The sequence below is a fragment of the Amblyomma maculatum genome, chromosome 1, assembly GCF_055883805.1.
Source record: "Amblyomma maculatum isolate TAMU_Amacu chromosome 1, ASM5588380v1, whole genome shotgun sequence".
NCBI classification, from domain to species: domain Eukaryota; kingdom Metazoa; phylum Arthropoda; class Arachnida; order Ixodida; family Ixodidae; genus Amblyomma; species Amblyomma maculatum.
The window spans coordinates 209,945,977-209,967,917 of record NC_139344.1 but is presented as its reverse complement, the minus strand read 5'-3'; the positions used below and the strand labels follow the sequence as shown (position 1 = coordinate 209,967,917).

At 42.0% G+C, this 21,941-nt stretch overlaps 1 protein-coding gene across 3 annotated transcripts in view; it reads right to left on the bottom strand.

Moving 5' to 3' along the window:
• Positions 1–21,725, bottom strand: part of PGAP5 (Per1-like protein PGAP5) — a 39,672-nt gene extending 17,947 nt beyond the window's left edge. The window contains exons 1-4 of one of the 3 annotated variants that reach the window (XM_084590211.1): positions 21,522–21,725; positions 13,616–13,721; positions 5,437–5,606; positions 306–376 (exon numbers count right to left, since the gene is read on the bottom strand). In XM_084590211.1, coding sequence (XP_084446337.1) covers positions 306–376; positions 5,437–5,606; positions 13,616–13,699 — 325 coding nt within the window. In that variant the 5' untranslated portion in view covers positions 13,700–13,721; positions 21,522–21,725. Of the gene's footprint in view, positions 1–305; positions 377–5,436; positions 5,607–13,615; positions 13,722–20,825; positions 20,851–21,414; positions 21,488–21,521 lie in introns of those variants that run through there. The other 2 variants (XM_084590210.1, XM_084590212.1) reach the window with 2 other exon arrangements.
• Between the last annotated feature and the right edge of the window lie 216 nt (positions 21,726–21,941).

Below are 21,941 nucleotides of genomic sequence, written 5' to 3'. Positions count from 1 at the left end.
TTTGGACAAGACTTCATCCAGTAAACTTTTGCACGTAATTGTACAAAGCAGTATTTGGCCTATGACAGCAATCTGGCAGAAGTCTAGCAGTAATCTTTAGCTGCTTTAGTTCATATGAAATCACTCTAGAAACATACTCGACTGCCCTGCTTTATACAGGATTTTAAGGAGCCTCAGTTTGCAAATAAGTTTTTCACTATTTCCGAATATCTTTATTTCTCCCTTTTCATTTTCGCCCACAATGAGAAGCTTCAAGCAGTACAAAACAGAAAAATGCGTACAAGACAATATGATAAAAGCCTCACCTAGAAAAGCCACCACCTCTGGACGATGCAGTGCCAAAGAAGTCTGAAATGTCCGGTGCATCTGCCATTCCCTTTGAAGAAGACAAAATTAAATTTCAAGTTGTTATAATCAAATTTCACTGCCATTGTGGACGTACCTAGCCATTGTGGTCTTCTAACAAAAAAAAAAATGAAATGAAAGAAAGAAAGCTAAGTCTAGCATGTTGACAAAAACTGCTCGGAACCTTTGAGAGAGAACCTATCTCAGCAGCACTGTATCAGTCAGGTTTGGTTTAAGGGGTTTAACATCACAAAGCGACTCAGGCTACAGGGGATGCCACAGTGAAGGGCTCTGTATAATTTTGGCCACCTGAGATTCTTTAACGTGCACTGACACTACACACTGCACAGGCACAATGTATTTTGCCTCCATCCAATTGCAGCCGCCGAGGCCGGGATCAAACCTGCTTCAACAGATCAGCAGTCAAGCACTCTAACCACTGAGCCACCACGGTGGAGAAATAAAAGATTGGATCCATTTTTCACAGTACAAAATTTTTTATATTCCTTTACTCCTCACACATCAAAAGACCAGAACTACTTTCCCTTGCCTTCGTTTCCATTGAAACACGACTGCACTGTCCGTGACCAAACCCAGGTCACTCAGCTCAGTAGTTGGCCCTCATGTTAACCCTATAGTCATAGTCTGCAGCATCTAAACCCCAGGCAGAAAATGCAGTTCCACAACAGAAGGTGTCAGCTGACAACAGTGATTTCCGGTAGTACATATAAAAGAAGGGCAATTTTTAGTTTCAAACAAAGTGGCTGGCTGTGTTATGTGAAGATGCACACTGGTCAAAATGGACGGGTTTATTTCAGCATCGTTTCCAAATTGAACTCATTAAAATGCAAAACAGGCGTGGCAAGACCGCTTATGTAGTGTGATGTGATGTGGTGTGATGCATGAGACATACAGAGCAAAAAGGGCTTCATGCCCATGCAAAGTGCAAGCTCACGACTGCAGCGCCGATAACAGCCTGGTCGCGGCCAAATATACAAAACCGCAAAACACCACATTTCCTCCTGCTTCAATGAGCCCCCAATCCCATAGTTTTATGGCAACATGTAGTATTCACAACCTCTGCGAGTACCTGCGGACATGAGCAATGGTCACCACTGCTTCACTGCCCCTTGAATTGTTGGGCACTACAGCAGGAACCACATGGTACCCCCATGGGGTGTCTTGACTGCTGGAATGGTGCAGCATGTATAAGCTTAACATGGTGTTGATGCTACAGCATAATATTGCCTACATTGAGACGCTTGCAACTGCACAATGTAAGAAACATGACCCTTTAGCTTCACTACAGTGCCAAACCCGCTTTGGCATTCCTCAGTCAGTTCAAGTAAAAAAGAATCCCTACTCTGAACGTACAAGGAGTGGAACTGTATCGGCAAGATTGCACAAGATGCTTATGATAGGCCCGCCACTCCACTGCCGATTAATGGATGACCATCTTGGAGGGAAGACACTTCCTATTTCCTATACATGAGGGTGGCCCAAGCTTCTTTCATTGCAGCATGAGAAGTGTTCTTGTACACAAACAGAAAGGTCCAAAGTGCTGCCACCTTTATTTAATGCTTTCTTGCAACTGGTGAAACGTTCAACCAGGCCATTTGAACTTGGATGGCATGGCGCTTTTGTGATATGACATGCATCTAACTTACAAATAGATCTTGAACTCTTTATGATGCACAATTCATGTCATTTTGGATGTGCCTCGATGATGAGAAACATTCGCTGATACAGCGGTCCTGTGAGTGAATGTGTACACATTTCAAAGGCGACATTGGACCATGACCATGGCTGCAATGGAGCGTCAATATAGGGATGACTTGAAACCTTTGACTTGTGATTTTATGTCAGCTTCTTCGTATAAGAACAATTCCATGGTGCCTCTATATATCATAGCTGTTCCTTGAAGAGGGCATGACACTTGTGCAAGAATTTGCTCATGCCAGCCTCCGTTTCTGCACCAATTAGCCCATGCACTGATGAGAACTTCCTGCATGAGAAGACTGCCTTCTAGTCCAGATGTTCAAGCCACTACTGAACCAGGAGTGGCGCACAACTTTCCTCAGTGACGTACAAAGGAAAGACATGTCTGTCCACTGCGATGGTTATCAATTAGGATCACGCCTGCAGGCCACACAAAGGCTGTGTGAGATCTCAGTTGTGTGCTTGTAGTCTGTAGCATGAGGCGAAGAAAAAATTCACGCTCTTGCTTTCTTGATATCACTGACAGTGCTGCTCCCACACCCACTTTCCCATTAGGCGATGTTTCCTTGATCACAATGCATACTAGTAATGGCTTCTGGGTAGAGCAGCTGACGTCATTTAAAGACATGTCTCTGTCCTCAGAAAGAACTTTTATGTCCTCCTTCCCTGGGCTTAATATGAGTAGTTTTTGACTGCCAGTCATAGGCGCTGAATATTCCTTTAATTTCCACAGCAGTAACATGTAGCCGATATGTGCATGCAACTTTTGCCACAATGCTTGGATGAACAGCATCGGAAGCAAGACTTCAGTGTTGAGCTTGCTCCAATGCACTTTCTTAAAGAAAAGGTTTGCTTCTGCCTAGGATTCTTTGTGGCATGCACATCACAGACAGAACATCATATGCTGTCATGACCACTACATTTTTCATGATGGCTTCCATTGCTAATGCTTGTCCGAGAGCCTTATTAAAAAAAAAAATCCTTATCTTCCATGCTACTTCCTTATCGTTTCAAGCTACAGACGAAGCTGTCTCTTAAAGCCTGATCCTAAAATGCTGCAAAGTGGCATGGCTGAGAAAGCGTTTTCAATTTGGCAACAAAATCGTCAACAGACTCCTGTGAATGAAAGTAAAATTTGGCTCGCTGACCAATTACAGAGGGCTTGGGTGCCAGAGGACCACCAGGTGACTTCTGCAGCTCATCAAAGCTCTTGCTTGACAACAGACTGGGTGCGGTCAGAAACTTGAGCAGGCTGCAGGTCTTGGGTCTGCTGAAATTCAGGAATGCATGGACTTTGTCTTGTTCAGACACCTCGTAGAAGCGAAGCGAGCAGCCACGCTCAGCCGCTCGCTCCGCTCGTGCCGGAGAAGTGACGTCATAACCACAGCCGGCGCCAGCTGCGCATCACTGCGCATCACTCTCTCCGTTGGCTGTGCCGAAAAGAGGTGTGTGCGGTGCACGGTGTTGTGGTGTATATATAGCTAGGAGCGTGCGGCCAGAATCGACCAACTATGGAGCAGGAGATCCCGGGCACTGCTCGGCACGTAGCTTAAGCTATCCTAAACGTAGCTATGCAGCTGTTGCTATTGCAACTCAACTACGTTTAACCGGAGCTAAACCACTGATATTATTACTGAGTGCGCAGTAGAAGTAGGCGGTAGGATAGTTAGAGAGGATACCGGTAAGCTGTCTAAGGAGACGAAAGATTTGATTAAGAAACGCCAGAGTAAGAAAGCTTCCAATCCAACAGACCAGATCGAACTGGCCAAGATATCAAAGCTAATCAATAAGCGCAAGCTGGCTGATATAAGGAACTATAACATGGAAAAAATTGAGCATGCTGTAAAGAACGGGGGAAGCCTTAAAGCGGTAAAGAAGAAATTGGGCATAGGCAAAAACCAGATGTATGCGATAAGGGACAAGGTGGGCAACGTCATCACGAATATGGACAAGACAGTCAAAGTAGCCGAGGAGTTCTATACAGATCTCTACAGCAGCCAAAGTAGTCAGGACCGTAACGAGATTGGCGGCAGGGAAAAGCAGTCAGACGTTCCACCAGTGATGAAGGACGAGGTCAAGAAAGCATTAGAAGCTATGAAAAGGGGGAAATCAGCTGGAGAGGATCAGATAACTACAGATTTGCTAAAAGATGGGGGGGATATCATGTTAGAAAAACTGGCCACCCTGTATACACAGTGCCTGGTGTCATCGATGGTACCGGAACCATGGAAGAATGCAAACATTATCCTCATTCATAAGAAAGGGGACTCTAAGGACCTTAAAAATTACAGACCAATCAGCTTACTGTCTGTTACGTATAAGGTATTTACTAAGGTACTCGCTAATAGAATCAGGACAACCTTAGACTGCAATCAAGCAAAGAATCAAGCAGGTTTTCGGAAACGGTACTCTACTATCGATCATATCCATACCATCAATCAGGTGATAGAAAAATACTCGGAATATAACCAGCCCTTATACATGGCATTCATTGATTACGAAAAAGCACTTGACTCAGTTGAAACATCGGCGGTGATGCAGGCATTGCGAAATCAGGGGGTAGACGAGCCGTATGTGAAAGTTTGTATGTGAAAGTGTTTTTTAACAGTCACAAAAACCAGTCACAGCCTCATGAGTTGCATCCCACCTTCACTTCCTCCTGCAATATGCAATGCGGGCACCAGATCGAGCTCAGAAAAAAGACAGATTGATCCTATATTTATACTGTCAGTGATTAACACTCAATGTGCCATCAATATATTAGCAGTTTCATAAAGATACATGTGCACTGAAAGTAGTATGGAGCACACAAGTGGTGGCAAAGCAGGAAAAAAATGGCATGTCAGCGCTCTCTATCAACAGATGTGCAGCAGATGGTTTGGTTTGGTTTGTGGGGTTTAACGTCCCAAAGCAACTCAGGCTATGAGAGACGCCGTAGTGGAGGACTCCGGAAATTTTGACCACCTGGGGTTCTTTAACATGCACTGACATCGCACAGCACACGGACGCCTTGCTTTTCGCCTCCATCGAAAAGCGGCCGCCAAGGCCGGGATTCAATCCCGCATCCTTGGGAACAGTAGCCGAACGCCGTAACCACTGCGCCACCCTGGCGGGGCAGATGTGCAGCAGAGAGCAAGGGTGTGTCGGCACATCCAGCTGACCCATCTCGATGATCATCTGCTGATCTGATGCGCATCTGCTGATACAGCGCGATGGCATGCAGTTTTTTTCTAGTTTGGGCACCGCTCGGATGTTCCATACTAATTTTGGTGCACCTGTACATAACACAAAGCAAAAAGTATGTGTAACCAGTTGCCATTTCTTGATACTGACACATCAATGCCTTCGAAAGAAATGCACTTCACAGCTCACCTGCGCAACTTGTCAAACCAATGTCCACGTTTAGGACCCAGAAGATGAGTGTCAGCGAGCAGCATCATTTTTAATGGCTCTCTTTCCTCCTTCCTGGAAAGCCTGTCCTTTTCTGATTTTTGCAGATGAGGCCATGAGCACTGCCCAATCACCACATAATAAATGACAACCTGAAGAAGAACAACAAGTGCCATCCCAACATATTTTGGCTTTTCATATTGGAATGACAAAAGTTTGGTGCTTCTTCAATTAATTACAATGCAAACTGCATAACTGTAATTATTATGACCAGACTCTGAGTCCATCATAATTCATTTAAGGTATATTTGATAGATGTTAACACATGAGACAAAAATGTCAACACCCTGTCACATAGACCAAGTAATACTGTCAGTGTGCCACCAGTTACAAGTTATAGGGGCCAGTACATGACATTTATCATTCAGTAATCTAAAGAAGAGTCGGACATGACTGAACGACTGAACTGAACTGAACTGAATCTAAAGAAAAAGAAAACATTCCAAAAATGATGTTTCTAGCTTCCAAAGGAAACTGAAATAGTTTAAAAAGCAAAAAGCTGATGAGGTGCAAGGTAAACAAAGGGAAAAGAATAAGCCAAGTGCTTGACTGCATGTGAAGCTGGCAAACATCCCCAACACTCTTCTGATGGACGTCCACTTACAGGTGCGAACATAAGTAAACGGAGCACGCTTTTCCATTCAAATTAAAATCACGTTTTCTACACTGCAGATATGAAAACAATATTTGTCCAAGTGCAAGGGCACTGGAGTCTACTACCGGTTCGTACATACCACGACTGCCAGTTTAAATTATGCAACGCGTAAAAAATTTAGAAGGAAATTGCGTGCTCAGTTTACTTTTGTCCGCACCGGTACAACGCCTTTTGGTCACTGACATCGCTTTTTAGATCAAACATTCAGCAGAGAAAGTGTCCAACGCTTCTTTTTTTCTAATACATAGACATACTTTAATGGTAGTTTTCATGCCAAACACCCCCCAAATTACTTTTCTAAGATAACTGACAGCAATGTTTAATATTTAAATAAGGGTAATCACCTTTACATTTTAAGCTAAAACATCCGACGGTTGCTATGACTTGATGAAAGCTACATAAGCAACAAAATAAAATATTCTTTTTGCAGTTACTGCGCTAGCCTGTTTTATCTAAAAACAAGATGGAACTGATAATTACATCTGCTAAAGTACCTAATTTTTGCAAACATAAAATACATAAATGGCTGCTTACATTTATGGTTTGAGCAGCATTGCTTAATTCATAATTTAGAGCACACATGATAAGAAGCAGAATTCTTTCCTATAATAATGAAATTTATATCATAATTTTGAGCTACATCATGCAGCAGAAACATCTGCTTGTCTGCCTAATTGTTACACAGTCTGCTTTCCACAAATGTTCAAAAATTTATACACACATGAACAATACCTGTCTGGGTTAGCATTATTAAACCACTGCAGCCTTGTTAAACCTTTGTTTCATTTTTGCATTACATTTCACCTTACTTCCCTTCCTGTCAAAAAAAAAAGGAGCTGGGACTAAACACTGTGAAAAAAAGAGTGACAGGGATCCTGACACTTTACTTAATGGCAGTGCAGCGTGTCAGAAACAATGTGAACAGTATTACAGATGAAAAAAAAAAAAAACAATCGAAAAAATTTTAACAAAACCAACTCAGAAGCCACGTGTACTGCTTTGTGCAATATAGCACAAAGTGGGCAATTTAATGAAGTTAAAAATGCAATATGACAATGCTTCATAATACAACAGTCACATTTTTGCATAAACAACAGGTACAATGTGCAGTAACTTGTACACAGCATGCACAAATTTGCACAAAAGAAAATGAGGCAATAGGTAACTTCCTAGTAAGGTGTGTTCAATGTGTACAGCTCAAAGATATTTCATTGAATCCCAAAATTCACAGAACTAACAGCTTCTCCAGGCAGAACGAACCAATAGAATGTTTCCATTTGTATGCTGGGCCGAAATTTGTCACATGCAAGCTACTGAGCAATGCAGGCATTGTACAGACCGTTCTCGCGGTGAGGAGGAAAATAGTGGAACTCTGAGCACTAATCCTCCTCTTTGGTATGTGGGGATGCGGTGGTAGCAGCAGGGGTGCCAGAGCGTAATACGCAGACAGTGCACGTGCTACACAGTCTTTTGCACATAAAGTGTCTTGAATGGCGGCAAAAGCGTCTAAGGTGCTCCTCTGATACCACAACAGCAGGCGGGTGGCGAACTATCCCTACAACTTTTTATATTCTGTACGGTTTTGCATACCCCACCCCTGTCCTTTTTTAATTTGGCCCCCTTCTTTCCTTCCCCTCTCTATCTCCTCCTGATCATTTCATTTCCACTAGCCGCAGCTTAGGTGCTAACAAGTTACGCGGCCATTAAAATCTTTTTTTTTTTTTTTACTATTTTGTTCAAATAAACAATAGAATGACAGCCGAAGGCAGATTATTAACAAAAGATAAAAAGATCAACAGTGATGGTAGGCGGGTATATGGCTGTAAGCTGTTCCAGTTGCAGCTATATTTCAATGGGGCGAAGATGAGCGGTCTATGAATTTCAAGCACCAGCCGAAAGGGTTTCGCCTTAGCAGCCTTGCGTATGAGTTTAGAACGCTTTGTTGTTGAGAGAGGGACAGGAAAAACTGAATACTCTAGCAACAAGTGCTCTTTGGGAAAGAGGTAGATGATAGTCGCGACAAAATTTACAAAATGCCCTTTGGTGAACAAAAACTATTTCAGCGCAGTCGTCTTAAATTTATGAAGGTGTGAAAAAACATTCATGTCTCGATTGAAGACAATGATGCCTCAAACTGACTGTCAACTTATAATTTAGTGAAACAGCACTACAATATTTTTCTGGAAAAATGCATCATGCAAGCTTTTGCAGCAATAATAAACGTGAATGTGGTCATGGGAACAACAGCCATTCCTTAAAATAAGCAAGTTTTGCAGCAACATATGGGCTATAATATAATTCTTCATAAATCAACTTGTGCTCACGTCATTATGGGACATTATTCGATAAGGATCACTATTCCATAAGGATCAATTGATTATTTTCTGTTTTATCAGCATGGATGTCAGCACGATGACGTGTCAAATGTGCGGAACTCACGGCCAGTCACAGAAATTTCAAGATAGCAGGTCTCACGGTCCATGACAGTCATCGCTACTCTTGCACACACCCGCAAACCAGTGACTGAGTCATGCAGCCAATGCTGAAATCTGATCACCTAATAGCCAATGCTACAGTTTGAACGCCGTGGCTTTGTTACCCAACAACAGTCACCTAGGGTAGACTAAATGAATCCAAAATAAATAATGAACCCTTACTGAATAGAATTCCTGTAGAGTTGTCAGAACTAAACGCAGCAACCACTCAAGCAGTAAACAAGGTATATACACTAAAAAGGGCACAACAAATGTAGCATGATTAGCCTTGCTCCTAAAAATTCCATGCAACGGCTAAATTCGCTTGCTTTCACTTCTCAATTTGCTACAGTAACCCGTCTATAAAAATCATGCAAGGATAAAAAGTAGATTAAAAGCTGCCCCGCAGTGCTTGCTTCACCACCCCCGCAGCCAATGGTGCACCACCTCCATACGACATAAAATTTACACACTAATTGTAATCATGCTTATAGTCCTCGGCCGACAGGTGCAGAAGTTCCGGTCATTTCCTACCAAATGGCTTAACTGCTGCTGAAAATGCCCTTTTCTTTCAGTCAGGTGCTTTCAGAATGAAACAATTTGAATGCGAAAGCTCGCAACTGCCGATGTGCGCTACTTGTCTCCTGTTTCACGGATGCGGCCGCACATACCACCATGGTGCTTGTTCCCAACTTAGCCACTAGATGGCACTACCTAAACAAAATGACAGCGCCCATGATGAAACGGTCTACAGATAAACCGTTTGTTAAAAAAAAAAAAAAAAAAAAAAAAGTCAAAGGGTGCTGCCATACTTAACAGTCAGCTGCACTTGTGACACAATAAAGAGTTCAGAATTCATCTCTCACACGACCACCCCACAGCCCAAAAAACTGGTTTCTCCGGGGGTCATCAAATGGTCCAGTTGGCTGCTTTATCGGGTTTAAGCTCACAGAGAGACTCAGGTTGTGAGGAGCACTGTAATGAAGGGCTCTGGATAATCGACCACCTGGGCCTGTTTTAAAGCACATCAACATCTCACAGCACATGGATGCCCTACTTTTGCCTTTTGCCTCCATCGAAAAGTGGCCTATATCTCAAAGATTGTGTGTTGTAAGTTGCACAATGTGTGTATGCATGACATTTTTCCTTGTATCCCATCAGTTGAGAATGCGTGTTTGCTTGCAGCTGGGCTAAAGAAATTATAAAAGTTATTTTTCTCTTTCACAAGACTTATAGGTTAGCAGTAACTTATATTTATAAAAACAGAGTACTAGGCAAATGTCATAGTTTTCTAAAAGAGGAGTGACAGGATGCCAGAAAAAAACAGCAGTATAATCACCAGCTTTCTGTTAAAGTAGTGATTATAGAGATGGATTTTGGCTTTAACTGGCAAAATTTCTCTCAATCTCACAATAACGCCAACAGCTCTAGATACTTTTGAATTCAGGTGCTCAACACACTTTTTACAAGTTGGATATTTAAAAAAAATGAACACCAAGTATTTTCTGAATAAACTATCTCTATACAATCTGTATCTAGTCATAGATTTAATGATGTTAGCTCATGTTTTTGTCTTGATAAATATTCAAAACAAAAGAGGTTTACCTGGAAATAACTGCTGCAAACATACCCACACAATGGATAGTGCTAATGAGCGATAGAGCAAGCCAAGTTGTTATGAGAGCAAATTAAATTTTATTGAACAATCCAAAACTAGGTAGCAAAAGCTAAGTGCGCATAATTGTCAAATTTCATGATATGCCATTAATACACTTGACGGTATCACCAGCTAATGAGCCCCTCATTATGTCTTCTACTGCTGTGTTGAACTGCACTTACCTTTCAGTTATATTTTCTCAACTTTCAACATTATACACTGCTGAAGCAACTTCAGCAATAGCTTCATATTTGTCACATTACCTTGCAGTAAGGCTTCAACAACAACTAAGTCATGAGAAAAACCTACTAAATACCCTGGTTCTACTCTACTTTACTTTACTTTTAACAAAAAATCGAATTCAAACAAGAGAACTAAAGTATGAACACCCACACACACGAAAAAAACATACTATTGCCCAGAAAATAAATACAAGCAAGTTTGATTAACTCTCCTAAAGGGAAGCCTTCATGCCTTCAAAATGAAACTAACCTGCGCAATTATTGAGCTTTCCTCAGCTAAAATGTTTTCATTTTATCATTTTTGCTTCAATTCTCTTGCTCATAATTCACTGTTTGCTAAAGTAGCAGCGCATTAAAAAGAACTGCGAGCTGCATGACATCTACACACTGAACTGTTAGTTTTTTTTCATCGTGCTTCAATATGAGTATTAAAGCAAAAAATAATCCATGTTAGGTTCATAGACCGAAAAGCGTCATTTTGTTACTGTCCATGTACGAGCGCAATGGAAAGAAATTCAACCAGAGGAGTGCATAGGCAGTGCGCTGTATGCATTTCTTTTTATCGCTCCTGTACTTGTACTGATGGGCAAAATGCATCAAAATGTGAAACAAATAAAACACTACATAGGTAACTGATCTAAAGTTTCTACGCTTTTTATCACTACTGCAGTTCTATAGCTACAACTAGAAATTTACCACTTCATGCTAGTTTCCAAACTAAACACATTTGAAATACCATTTATTAAAGGACCATAGACTGCAAATTTTGGTGGCATTTTTCTTCTTGTTAATGATGAGTAAGTCATTCCTGTATAGATGGATTGCAGAAACCTAGAAGTCAGCTTCTCCACAGAGCAAAAACTTCACCATGGCGGCCAAACCTGTTTTGGGGGCAGAAATTGGGTGCAGTGCAGAAGACGTGTATTGTGACAATAATGGCCACATCCATTTCCTGCATCCCTCTGCTTGCTGCCACACTTACGGGATTAAGAACCCCTCCGCGAAGCAAGTACCTCGTGAGTGCCATTCATAGCGCCTCCCCTGCACTTACCTCCTCCAGGCTTTCAATAGCCAAGGAATTCTGCTCGATAGGTTTGTGCATGACATCAGGCAGGACATAGAAGTATTCTGGGCTGCACTCAACTTCTGCCCCCAAAACAGGTTTGGCCACCATGGTGATGGAATTTTTGCTCTGCAGAGAAGTCGATCCGCACGCAGTTCTCGCCTATGACCGCGAAATAATTTATCATTTAATTTTCTTTTCTCACCAGTTTCGGTTTCAGCAGCCGAGAGATGACTGTAACGTCACAATCCTGTCTAGATGCGCGGCATGAAAAAACAGCGATATAATCGCTAATTCTTCACTTGTAGTAATTCCTGTTCTTGAGGCAGGCTGGCTTTACTATCGTAGTGAATTCAAATGACACAACAATGACTATATCACTCTATTTTCATCCTTCGCATGACCTAGACTTGACTGTGACATCACAGCCATCGCTCGGTTGTTGAAATTGAAATCGAAACAGGTGAGAAAAGAAATTCGATTATAAATTATTCAGCAGTCGTAAACAAATATGACATGGCGATCCGTGTGCACTAATGTGTTAGGCATCATTACTAAAATACGAACCCAAAAATTATGTGTCTACAATCCTTTAAACAACTTCCAGACCATAATTATTATAACCAACATAAAAATAGTATTCTACACTGCACTTCTTATAATGAACAGCTTTTTGTTAAGGTAGTGAGTGAATTGCTATTTTGCATCGAAATAAGAGAAAGAACAAAAGAAAAGATAGACTTATTTATGAAAACAGGTAAGTGCACCACTAGTAACCACCACCAGCTTTTTGTTTTTGGCAAAGCGCGTGAGGAACAGTACAAGGTATGGAAAAGTCACAGGGGTTGAATACTCTCCAGTTAGGTTCGGCCATATTAGGTAGTATTATATTAAAAAACCTTCGTGAAACAAGTAACAAGCAAAATGCGCATTATTTTGAGTTACTAAAAGGTATTATACCACTGTAAGTGCTTTCAGTTCTTGAAATTTAGCACCCGATATTTTTAAAGTCATAGCTTAGTGATGATTATCAACCATTTATGAAGCTGCCATTCATCCCTTAATTGTTCCTACCTGGCACAAAATGAAAATCCTGACAAGAGCGGCTCAGTTCACTCCCTTTGGTCCTGTTGTATGAACAAGTGAGGGTGCCTGCTCAAAGAATAATTTATTTCTTGTCCATATGTCCAGAGATTCACTTACCACCCTTTTTCCTTCATAAACATATTAAACTTTTTGTGATGTAATGAACTTGTGCAAAATAGTAATTTCCTCAGTAACTGCCTTCTAAAGAACCCTTTTTGTAAAGAGGCGTTGCCATGAACTGTAAAATGACCACTTCCTTCAATTACACAAAACCAAACATGCATGCATCTTTTCTTCCGAAATAAATGCTTTACTTCAATAAAGAAAGCCCAAGATGAGCTCAAGACAAGACTGTAACATCCATTATACTTGTAATAAGGGAGCAATTACTCATTGACATCCACCCAAGCGCAGCCATATGGCTACAAAGGAAAGCTGACCATTTGACCATCCATTATAGTCAAACAAAACATCAAAAGATTTAAGCACTCATTTTACTTCACAAATTTGTTATCGCATGCAGTATCAGTTCCAAAACAGAGGCGGTTTCTTCAGACTTTCAGTTCAGTCAAGTTTACTGGACCCTTTTAGTGGCATCACACAAAAAATGAGCACAATGTTCACCACATTACATCAAAATGAAAAATGATGGACAGGTGAGAGCAATGATGATGCCTAAGGGGGCCCACATAAATCAGTAAGTTTTGCATAAGTATTAGAAATTTGTGGTGCACACTCCAGCTCCCCACAAATTTAAAATTTTCGTATACCAAGAGAGGTTACCAGTTTTTAAATCTAGAATGAAAGGTTTCATTCGAATGATTTTAGTTTATGATAGAATAAAAATTAAAGAACCATTTCTGGATATTACTTATCTTGAGGAAAACCACAACAGTCCATAGCATTAGCACATTAAAATCTTACCTCACAATATATCAAAACAAGAAATGCAAAGGTCAACTGTTTTAAGATGCCTGAACGGCGCCTTCTCAGAAGCCTTAGTGACATCTATATGGTGTCATCAGGTCACCTATAAAAAAATGGAAAAGCAAATCAGCAAAGAAATGCACAGAGCAAAACAATAAAAATTGTCAGAAAAATTAAATAGGCACAAAACAAAAAAAGACACAGCTTAAAAACTACTTTGCAAAATGACCATGCCTTCCACACAATGGGACATTCATACTAAGCACACAATAGCCTGCCTTAAACAGAGCATTGTTATGCATATCATACGAGGGTTAAAAACAGTAACATAGTACACTACTTATTTTAGGACTTGTTTGCAGCTGGTATGAACCAAGAGCTAGTAAGCTAGTAGTGGCCCTATAAGAGTTGAATATTATCTGCTTGGCTAACATACTACTATATAGGATGAAAACCGTGCAGTTTTATTACTTATAGCCATTTTGCAAATTGACTGGCATTTTGCAAAATGCCATTCAGCCACAAAATTAGGGCTTACATAAGAGTAGCAAGAAAAAAAAAAATAAAGGCTGAAGAAGCAGCCTCTGAACTTTCCCACAAATGCTGAGGTGAGGCAATATGACAAAGCCCACCAAAGAATCCATCTGCTTGGGCTTCTTTTATGTCCATGGAGTGGTTTAGTTTATGGGTTTAATGTCCCTCCCCCCAAAGCAACCCCTCTACTAGTACAAACTAGCTCTAGGCTCAGTGATGCACATGCTACCAGCACTATTTGCACTTACACTTCAGGTGCCTTTTAATGACAGCTGGCCTGCCGGCAAACTGGTGATAAACCCTACCCAAATTGCCTTCAAAATAAGGTACAACCTAGAGCTGCACCATGTATGGTGTTAACAGTGTAACCTGTAACCTTCTGTAACCTGGAACAAGCAATAACCTCAACATGACAATGCAAATGTTTGCTCACTGCTGATTGATTAATTTCATGTTATGCTACCAGCTGCAGCAATTTGCAAAAGTAAAAGGTGCTCTCTTTGTTTTGCTAAAAAACAAGGTCAAAAATGGAAACAAATTATTGGCGCTCTTGGTATTAAGCAGGGTTGAACCAAATATTACAATTTTCAAGTATGAATCAAATATGATTGTCCGTTAATTTATATTCCATTAGAGAAATCTATATCTGAGTTTCTATATATTTCCCAGTAATCGGATACCCCGCCCACTTTCACAAATTCGATTGTGGCAAACCATAGGGTTCGGGCAAATTATTTGGAGAGAGAGTTTATAGCATCCGGAAAACACTATAAGGGCATATTCTTCACTTTATTCTCCTCTGTGTATTGCACGGACAGATCCCACTCCATCCTGGTCGCGGCGGCCGCTTTTCGATGGAGATGAAAAGCAAGGCGCCTGTGTGCTGTGCGATGTCAGTACACATTCAAGAGCCTCAGGTGGTCGAAATTTCTGCAGCCCTCCACTACGGCGTCTCTCATAGCCTGAGTCGCTTTGGGACGTTAAACCCCGTAAACCAAACCAATGAAACCAAACCAGATCCCATTCCCATGGTAGACTTGAGCTTCATGTGAAATTCCATAAGTGAGCTTTCTAACACCACACAAGAAATGCGAGCAAGGTTAGAAGGTTAGTGATCATCTACTCGGAACAATCTCGATGCTTTAGTATGAGTTTTTTTTGTTCAACAATTACATAGTGCGTCACTTCACTCCCACACCCATGGCATTCGTCCTGTTGCCTTGATAACTCTACTAGGATGAGTTCAGGCATACTGTTTTGGCCAACTATGACATACGGGGAGAAATTGCATGGGGCTGATCACTGCCTTGTCATGGCGGAGGGGCTTGCGAAACTCGAAGTCGTGAGCTCTGCTGTGTAGGGCCACCCAAGATAGACAGGTCACGGCAGAGAGTTCTGACAAAATGTGATTCACTGGAGAAGGTAATGGCAACCCACTCCAGTATTTCCTGCCAAGAAAACCCTATGGCCAGTCACAATACCATTCATGATATGGCGCCGGAAGATGAGCCCCCCAGGTTGGAAGGCGTCCCACATGTTACTGGGGATGAACAAAGGGCGATTCCTAGTAGCTACAGGACGAATGAAGCGGCTGGGCTAAAGCCAAAAGGACGCTCAGTTGTGGATGTGTCGGGAAGCGACCGGAAAGTCCGATGTTGCAAGGAGATATATCACATAGCAACATCGAATGTAAGATCTATGACGCAAGGTAAACTGGATGTCGTCAAGCGAGAAATGGACAGATTGAACATTGATATCTTGGGTATCAGCGAGCTCAAGTGGACCGGAATGGGAGAATTTAACTCCGGCGACCATTATGTCTTTTATTGTGGGCACGAATACAAGAGAAGGAATGAGGTCGCTCTCATAGTAAACAGAAGAATGGGCAAAGCAGTGCTAGGGTACAACCCCAAAAACGACCGAATGATTTCACTTCGGATCCAAGGTCACCCTTTCAACATAACAGTTATCCAAGTCTATGCACCGACCACTACTGCTGAAGAAGCTGACGTTAAGAGATTTTATGCGGACCTACAATGCCTTTTAGACCGCACCCCATCATCAGACGTCGTTTTTCTCATAGGAGACTGGAATGCTAAGGTCGGGAGTGAAGAAATATCCGGAATTATAGGCAAGTTCGGTCTTGGCGAGCCAAATGAAGCTGGGCAGAGGCTAGTAGAGTTTTGTCAAGAAAACAACCTGACCATAGCGAATACTCATTTTCAACAGCACAAGAGGCGCCTGTACACATGGACTTCACCGGACGGTCTGTACAGGAATCAGATCGATTATATTCTTCGCCGGCAGAGATGGAGAAGCGCTATACAAGCAGTAAAAACAAGGCCTGGGGCCGATTGTGGCACCGATCATCAGCTTTTTGTTGCCAATATTAAGCTTCGATTGAGGAAAACGCAGAAAACTAGAAGGCCTTTCAGGTATGATCTGGATCAAATTCCATTAGAATATGCTGTGGAAGTGAGGAATCGATTTCAAGAATTAGATCTAGAAGACAGACAGCCCGAAGAGATGTGGACTGATGTTCGTGACATAATACAAAAAGTTGCTACTAAGGTAGTTCCAAAGCAAAAGAAATGCAAGAAAGCAAACTGGTTATCTGAAGAGGCTTTGCAAATAGCTGAGGAAAGGAGGATGGTAAAAGTTATGGGGGGAAGAGAAAGATACAAGGTTCTCAATGCGGATTTTCAGAAAATAGCAAGGAGGGATAAGAATGCCTTCCTGAACATACAGTGCCAAGCAGTTGAGGACAACAGCCAATTAGGGAACACAAGAGCTCTGTATAAGACAATCAAACACATAAAAGGAAGCTTCTGTGCTAAGCTGGGCGTGATAAAGGACAAACGAGGCAAGGACCTCACTGAAGCCTCAGAGATAAAGAAGAGGTGGCAGGAATACGCAGAAGAACTGTACAAGAAGGATCCGAATGTGCAAACCCAACATAAGACTGTTGTGATTACTGATCTCGAGCTGGGCATCCTGAAGAGTGAAGTTGAATGGGCCTTAGCCAGCCTTGCTAAGAACAAAGCTAGCGGAATTGATGGCATTCCTGTTGAGTTGCTTCAAAATCTCAACCATGACGCTGTTAACATTATGCATACATTATGTCAGAAGATTTGGACAACCCTGCAGTGGCCACAGGATTGGAGGAGGTCAGTTTACATCCCCATTCCAAAGAAAGGCAGTGCCAAAGATTGTTCCAACTACCGCACGATCGCGCTTATTTCGCATGCTAGCAAGGTGATGTTGAAAATCTTCCAAGGTAGGCTGCAGCAATATTTGGATCGGGAGCTTCCGGACGTGCAAGCTGGGTTTCGCAAGGGCAGAGGAACTAGAGATCAAATTGCCAACCTTCGCTGGATCATGGAAAAAGCAAGAGAGTTCCAAAAACCCATCTATTTCTGCTTTATTGATTATGCGAAAGCATTTGACTGCATAGATCACAGCAGATTGTGGCAAGCTCTCCAAGAGATGGGAGTTCCGATTCACCTCATCTGTCTCCTCAGGAACCTGTATGAAGGACAAGAGGCCACAGTCAGAACTGGGCATGGTCTTACTGATTGGTTTCCGATTGAGAAAGGAGTGAGGTAAGGCTGCATACTGTCGCCCTGCCTAGTTAACCTATATGCAGAGTGCACCATGAGGAAGGCCGGTCTGGACGAGTCTTCAGCTGGAGTGAAGATTGCTGGAAAACGTATCAACAAACTTAGATATGCGGATGATACCACTTTAATGGCAGAAAGTGAAGTGGAACTCAAGAGACTTCTGATGCGCGTACAAGAAGAGAGTGAGAAGTTTGGGCCTAAACTGAACATTAAAAAGACAAAGATCATGGCGTCTTGCCCTATCAAGTCCTGTAGCATCAATGGACAAGAAGTGGAAGCTGTGACAGATTTTCTCTTCTTGGGCTCCAAGATTACCTCAGAAGGAGACTGCATCCATGAAATTAGGAGACGCCTGCTTCTGGGAAAGAGAGCAATGGTTAGTCTTGACCGCCTAGTAAAGAGCAGAGACATTAGTCTGCCAACCAAGATCCGTATAACTCGTGCTATGGTCTTTCCAGTTGTGATGTATGGATGCGAGAGTTGGGCTGTGAAAAAGGCCGACCGCTGAAGAATTGACGCGTTTTAATTGTGGTGCTGGCGAAGACTCTTGAGAGTTCCTTGGACTGCCAGAAGATCAAATCAGTCGATATTGTCGACCATAAACCCTGACTGCTCATTGGAGGGTCAAATTCTAAAGTTAAAGCTCAGCTACTTTGGTCATCTGATAAGAAGAGAGGAGTCGCTGGAGAAAGATTTGATGTTGGGAAAGGTTGAGGGTCGCCGGAGAAGGGGTAGGCAGCGAACGTGATGGTTAGATGGCATCCTCGAGGCACTGCAGATGAAGTTATGTGATGTTAGGAAGATTGTGAGAGACCGGAAAGCGTGGCGTGACATGGTCCATAGGGTCACGAAGTCGGACACGACTGAACGACTGAACTGAACTGACATGAGGGGGGGCAGAGTTGAGGGTTCATCAGCAGGACAAGCAATCGTGTAAAAATCCTGCCCATTGCATGGTGCATTGTAAGCAGTTCATCTCTTACATGAATATAACAGCAGGCGTAACAAAGATCAGAGAACCCCTATTCCTAGGCCTAAATAATAGCCTTGCGATACAGTTTCACCTCCCAAGCTTCACCAGCAGCCTGTGGCGATGGTGGCTACAAGCCAACCACCAGCAGAATTGTCAGCCGCTCACTGGCACATCACTAGTCCATTTCTTTCCTTTTGCCAGCTGTGTTACCATTAATTTAGGTTTGCAGTGCTCTTCCAGCATGCCTAAACGGCATGGCTGCCAGGTCTTGTGGCTGTTCGTGCAATGGAGTTTCTTTACAAGTGTTTCTCACATTTCTGCATTTTCAGCACTCTTCTAAGGCGAAAGCTTTATTAGCCCCATTGACCACAAAAGCTGTCAGCATTGTTGCCACTCACACAGTACCAAAACCCAGCTGTCGTCAGCAGCAGTACAAAGCCAGCAAGTACATGTGGAGAGGGAGAGATATGGACTGTCGAAACATGCATGCAAGGGGAGTAGTGGCGAGTATGTAAGGTCATCATCCAAAGAGTATGCCAAGGACACCATCTATTCGCGTGTCTATGTGTCCCTTACATGTCATAACACACACAGAAAGCGAACCATCCACATCAACTTGAAGCGCCCCTGCAAGTATGCAGATGGTGACAAGGTGTGTGACGAAAGAACGAGCGCACCATGCGAAAAGAGCTTTGCCTGGTACAGGGAAAAAGGTCTGCATTTCATTGTCCACACACTGCGCAAGCCTTCAATGTGCCTGATGACCGGCCGACAAATTTCGACTACAAGAGGTCAAGGCGATGAGGCAAAATCGCCACCAAATTGTGGCAATGACAGACACAGGCAAAACGACAGGCATAGATCTGAGAGGAAGAATTGAGATGAGAAGCAGCAGTAATCCTTTCGCATCAAAACATCTAAGCAGTCTTGTATGTCTATACAGAATTTTGTTTTTAAAGAGGTGGTAGAGGGAAAGAGAGGAATTTTATGACATGACTATGTTATTAGCACGATGCTCTAACCAAATGAGCTAGATGGCCACAACTATGACTTGACATTCAAATAGTTTGAGGCCTTTCTTAATGAATAACATTGTTAAACCTGATATGCTATACCAGGACTACAGCAAATAAACACTGAATTCACTTAGATAACTATATGCACCCATTTTCCACTGGCAGATAAGAAAGAAATCTCCTACATCGGTACCTAGATGTGAGAGAACAGTGGCGTAGCCAAAAATAACTTTTGGAGGTGTTACACACTACTGGTCAAAAAAAGTCTGAAAGGAGGTAGCGAGAAAAAGGGGATACAACGCTAAGAAAATTTCGGGGGTTGTTCCGACACCGAAACACTACTCCTGGCTACGCCCATGTAAATGAAGGTTAACTGAGTTGAGGCAGATACTTAGGCAAGTTGATATGTCATTAGAGATTATTAAACACAGCACAAAACACTGGATGAGGAAGTAGAGGACACAATGTGCTATCAAGTACACCTTTATTCCACCAGCCACGAATAAAATGTAGAATGTAGAAAAAAGGCTAGAAAACCAACAAAGAAACGACAACACAAGAAAATGCAATAATTGCCAGATTAATTGCACAGCGTAAGCACCCAATCTGTCAGCCTTCATGAAAAATCACTAGCTTACATGACTACATGACTTGGTATGCAATGAACGCAAAAATGATTGCATCTTGGTGTCACCTGGGTTGTCTTACCTATAAGCAAACACTCTTGAGCAAGTTAGTCATACGCCACTATAAAAGGTACTGTGTCCATGTTTGTTCTGTGCACTTGCTTTATGATATTATTGCTTCCGTTGCTTCACACCAGACAGAATGAAAAAATCATTTGATAAGCACCGTGTGTTGTCTACTTCTTTCTGGCCCATGTTGTGCCCTGTTTTCTCATCTTTAAAGGTTAGCTGCTTGAGTCTACAATAAGTACCAAGTGTTGTTTAGTCTATTATAGTGCAACCTTTCTTTCAGGCGTTTCTGTATACCACATGGTGTTAATTTATGACTGGTGTTAGCAAAAATATAGAGTGCATGCTGCATTTGTTTTTTCCACCTACTTTTCTGTGAGGCACCTTCCTCAACAATGCAACTGTTGAAGTCAAAACAGCATGTGAAACTTGCGGATGAACATCTAGAATTATGTTCATCCAAACCAAACTTCAAGGTGCTTGGAAAAAATTAAAAAAAAAATTGCCACGGTCCTTTTTTTATTGCAACTCATATATATATATATATATATATATATATATATATATATATATATATATATATATATATATATATAATTTTTTTTAACGGCTTTTTGCACATGCTTGTCTCATCTATCATACATGCGCTTTCATGTCTCCGCTGGTGGTACTGCTGTGTACCTAGAATCGCCCTCCTTTAATCAAGTTCTTGATTTGTTTTATTAAGGCAGAAAGACCAAAACTGCAGCCAAAACGTAAATTTCTCAATTCAAGGCAGCAAAGAATGTTGTCACATGAAGCAATAGCCAAAATTTTCTCGTTTCGTTCAAATCAGACATATCCACAATCCCCTTCGCAAGCACGCATTCAGAGGTTCGGGTCACTTTTGTGTCTCAAACACACGCAAAAGTGCAAAAGCATGCATGAACAAGCAAAATCACCAAAAGTAGCAAGGCACCTGGGGAATTGCAAAAAGCCGCAGGCTGTAGGCAGGAGCACCGATGGCATTTATATGCGTTGCACACCCACAAAAAAAAAAAGAAAAAAAAAAAAACATGGCCTTACCAGTGGCTAGGGATGGGCTACGACACGGAATGGCTAATGAAATTGCAGAGTGGTTTGCCAAGTCTGCGTTTCTGCGTTCCTCTCCCAAGAAGTTTTATCAGTTTTATGCTTCCAGGTTCTTCCAAATCTTTCTTCTTCCATGCTTGAAAGGCCGCCTAGCAAGTAACGTTGGCCTAGCCAAACATTGCCAAGATCAGGGAGGAAATGAAACAAAAAGCAAACGCAGTGCAAACAGTGTAAGAATGAAAAATATTCATTTTATGCGTGTCGAACTTTTTGCCAAATTTGCACAGCTTTAAATTCATTTTTTTCTTTTTGCGGGTTTAACGGGTGCTAAGAACGAAGGTATGGTAACGCAGTGGACAGCTGACATGATAGCTGAATCAAAGAATCAAAGAATCCATTATGCCCATAGTAACG